The sequence below is a fragment of the Dinoponera quadriceps genome, unplaced genomic scaffold (assembly GCF_001313825.1).
Source record: "Dinoponera quadriceps isolate SergipeBrazil2010 unplaced genomic scaffold, ASM131382v1 scaffold7196, whole genome shotgun sequence".
Lineage (NCBI taxonomy): Eukaryota > Metazoa > Arthropoda > Insecta > Hymenoptera > Formicidae > Dinoponera > Dinoponera quadriceps.
This window is the reverse complement of record NW_014561057.1, coordinates 73-3864: the sequence shown is the minus strand read 5'-3', so window position 1 is coordinate 3864 and position 3792 is coordinate 73. Positions and strand designations below refer to the sequence as shown.

The 3792-nt window shown below is 41.5% G+C and overlaps 1 protein-coding gene across 1 annotated transcript; it reads right to left on the bottom strand.

Moving 5' to 3' along the window:
• Nucleotides 1-206: 206 nt before the first annotated feature.
• On the bottom strand, nt 207-2273 carry LOC106750885 (odorant receptor 67c-like). Its single transcript, XM_014631506.1, has 5 exons — nt 1947-2273; nt 1179-1400; nt 810-929; nt 461-616; nt 207-257 (listed from the first exon to the last, which is right to left on the bottom strand). Exons 1-5 carry the CDS (start codon nt 2271-2273, stop codon nt 207-209), a joined length of 876 nt encoding a protein of 291 aa, XP_014486992.1.
• Between the last annotated feature and the right edge of the window lie 1519 nt (nt 2274-3792).

The window sequence follows — 3792 nt, the reverse complement described above, 5'->3', positions numbered from 1 at the left end:
TATGTCTTTTGATAAAAAAAAAGAACGACGCAACATAAGGAGTTTTGTCAAGTTGAGTGAAATCGATCAATGGTGTCGGAAACAAAAGAGAAGCGAAATCAACGTCAATCATCTATCTTTATCAGTCCTACAAATGTACATTGCTACTTCACTCACGATAAATCTATCTACTGTACACGTACGTTCAACAGAAATTGATTCGATTTTCAGTTCATCGCATGCAGCACTGAAATATACGACGCCGAAACTTTCATGACCTAAAAAGACGTTCATATGCAGATAGAAATATTAACAGTAACACTTTTCTTTAAAGGCTAATAATAGTTGACACATATATTGGCACATTTCTCAAATTATTTAATATAATTCGGATTTAGACGTTCACTCGACAATCTCACAATACTGATCGTTTATTTGAAATAAAAAGTTGAAAGGGATATATTTAACGCGAAAGACTTACGGAAGTGAAACCTTCGAGTGACAGGTCCATGACTTTCCCAGCCGTGATCGTCAATCTTTTTTGAGACCTGAGGATCACGAATAATAAAATTCGGCACCCGCTGATAGATAAATCATACCAAACTGCTTCGTATGCAGCGTCGCCGATGGACCTGCTCTGAAAATCCAAGGAACATTACCAATTACAAAATCGTGTGTATATTACAACGCTACAAAAGCTACTTGAGCAGATAAAAACGATTGTGATTCGATCGTATCTTAGTATGGATTTAGAAAAAAGAAACTCATGTTTTCATGATTGAAAATTTTACAATCAGCAGACTGACAATAAACGAAAGAAATGTCCTTACCTTAGTGCTCAGGTAATCGCCGGCGAAACAAAAAACAAACGCTTCTATAGTTACTGCGAGATACGGAATAATAAATTGTATCATTACTCCGGATTTACTCTCCGTGTTCGTATCTAAGGACTAAGTAATGAGATGTTAATTTATGCGAAATGAGATACGAGACAACAAACATTCAGAAAGCGTGCGTATTTTTAAATATTGTTGCACCAAATATTATATCGCATTCTGCTTGTATTCAAAAATTACACTGCATACATTTTTACACAAATATAATATACTAATAATAATAATAGTAATCTCCCGTAAATTTCAAAATTCGAAGGACATCTTTTGCAAAGGCTATGCTGTTGTAATAGCAAGCTTACTCACTATCACGACCATGAATCCAATAGAGCAGATAACTAAGGTGTTCCATATGAATTGCAAGAGCGCGAAGAACGAAAATAAGTTCTCGATATTATTCGACAGCGATATGATCTTCTGGTGTAGTCTGACGAGCGATTTCGTGGACGACGGATTGGATTTGCACGTGGAAGAGATGGTTTTCAACTCTTCACACATGATATCGATTTGCCCATTCACGTGAAGTACCTTCAAGTGAAAACTCAGGTTTTAAGCGACTTTCGCTCGAGCTCTCGAATTGACTCGAACGAAATCGTTAGTTAATCGGCTGCAAGGAGGACATTTTGGATACTGGGGACACAAATTAATGTCGTAACCAACACTAACGTACATCGATCCTTAAAGTGTAAAGCCAACGATCAAATAACATTCTCACGTTAATGGAAATATTGAGAAGCAGTTTCTTTCGAAGTCTAATGATCGTCGATTTGACATATACATCGACTTCTTCGTCAAAATATTAAATAAGATCGCATCTTTGGCATTCGTCAAATAAAAAATCAATAATCGAAGCGAATGACAATGATTATCAACGATCAAAGAATCAAAAAGTAAAAATTGACAATGATCAGTAAAAATTAATGAAAGTAAAAAATCAATGATCTTTTGATAATAAAATATCATTGATTCGTAATATCGTTAGTAGTAAAAACATCATTTCGAACATCATTTGAGGGTGTGACTTTATTCGACACGAACTAATTAAGTCAAGGATATCGTCACACCTGGACTTACCAACGTCAAAATCAATGCGTTCAACATCGCGACCACAGTCGCCGTTTCCAACACGTGAAAGAACAGTCCCACCAGCACGAGCTCGAAAGTGGGGGATTCTTGGATCTCGAACGGCAGCTGTACTTGCACCGGAATCTCACGATTCTGCCCGTTGCTGGAAACCATGCGATGCCGCATTTGGCTACCGATGAAATATAGAACGGTGGCAACGGCGTTGATGGACATAATAGCGTTGGAGTAACGATGCACCAAATTAGCCTTGTCGATCATCACGCACTCGCGCAATTCGCTCCAGTCGCTGGTGCAATCATTCCAGTCGTCGTCCATCGCGGCCAAGATATCCGCGAAGAATCTGCAGTCGATCGCTCATTTCCATCTTCAGATTNCATCTTCAGATCATAAAGGTAGAAGACCCACATTAACAGCCGAAACTTATCTCAGGTGAGACGCTTAGTTTCACAAATTCAGAGTTAGATATGTGCGCATGTATGGTGTGAATTCTTCAACTGAATCGCGCTTATAAATGTAACGCGTATATTACAATTTCAAATAAGGAACTCAATCGATCTAACTTTAAATTCGGACCTGAATATCTCACGAGGGACAAGTTTCAAGTAACGGCTGAATTAACACGGGTCGAGGACTCCGAGCGGATCTCGAGAACATCCGATCGGTCCTACTGGCGATTAAACCACAGGCACAGCAACTTCAAGATCGTCAAGGTGTATTGCAGGGTCATGCCCAGGCCGTCCATCAGTTTCGTGAGGTTGTTGAAACCCAGGTGCGCGTACACGTAGGAGTACTGAAAGTACTGCATCACCACGAGGCTCGCCATGTAAAGGATCCAGTAGAACGTGCCGTGCGAGACACCAGGCCACAAGCCGATCACACCTAGACCGATCTTCAGCGAGGGGCTTATCGTGCTCGTCGACATGGCAGCGGAACGGAACTTCGCGTTGTATCATCACTCCGGCGGGCCGCGCGCGTATCCGTTCCTGCGCAGCAAAAGCGTCTGTGCGGAAGCGAAAGTGTCCGCGAAGAAAGCGCGAAGGCTTTGATCTCTCGGTGTGACTTCGCGAAAGGCCTCCCTTTCTCAACCTTGGTGGGAAGGGAGATAATTTCGCGAGGTAAAGGTAAACCGCACATAATAGCGCGAGCAACGACGATCAATCGCAATTATGTGCATCCAGAGATACGGACGACCACACGCGACGATGTTATTAAATTGCAACGATAGATCTTGATGATTACAGCGCGCAAAAAAAAAGATACACGCCCGCGCAGTACGGTCGTCGCGCACGATGACGGTCGTTAAAAAGGCAGACGCCCCTAGTCGCCATAATCGGAGAGTTTCGTTTTAAACGGGAAAATAGGGAGAAGGAAAGCTATTAGAAGAAGCGAGGGACTTTGCGCTCTTTGTAAATTCTGAAAATTAGATCTTGCCCCCAAAGCGGTCGCGATATTACNTGCAGACGCCCCTAGTCGCCATAATCGGAGAGTTTCGTTTTAAACGGGAAAATAGGGAGAAGGAAAGCTATTAGGAGAAGCGAGGGACTTTGCGCTCTTTGTAAATTCTGAAAATTAGATCTTGCCCCCAAAGCGATATTATCGTCGGTCCCACGGTCGAATATTTATTTCAGCGCAGAGAATACAGAAAATAAGTCGTGGATAAGAGGATAGTAATCTGGCGAACTGCAATTTTAAGCGAGGAAATAATACATGTGTATTTATAGGATATGTACACGAACTTCTAGCGTTATTATTATACTAGATATTCACACAGCCGATTCTTCACGTCTACACTGCGAATTTCCGTTGAAAAAACACGAGATCGTCCACGCTCATC

Coding starts and splice junctions, on each gene's coding strand:
- LOC106750885 (XM_014631506.1), bottom strand. CDS start 2,273: ATGGACGACGACTGGAATGATTGCACCAGCGACTGGAGCGAATTGCGC. Junction 617..809: donor GCGATTACCTGAGCACTAAG/GTAAGGACATTT, acceptor TTGGATTTTCAG/AGCAGGTCCATCGGCGACGC. Junction 258..460: donor CACTCGAAGGTTTCACTTCC/GTAAGTCTTTCG, acceptor ACGTCTTTTTAG/GTCATGAAAGTTTCGGCGTC.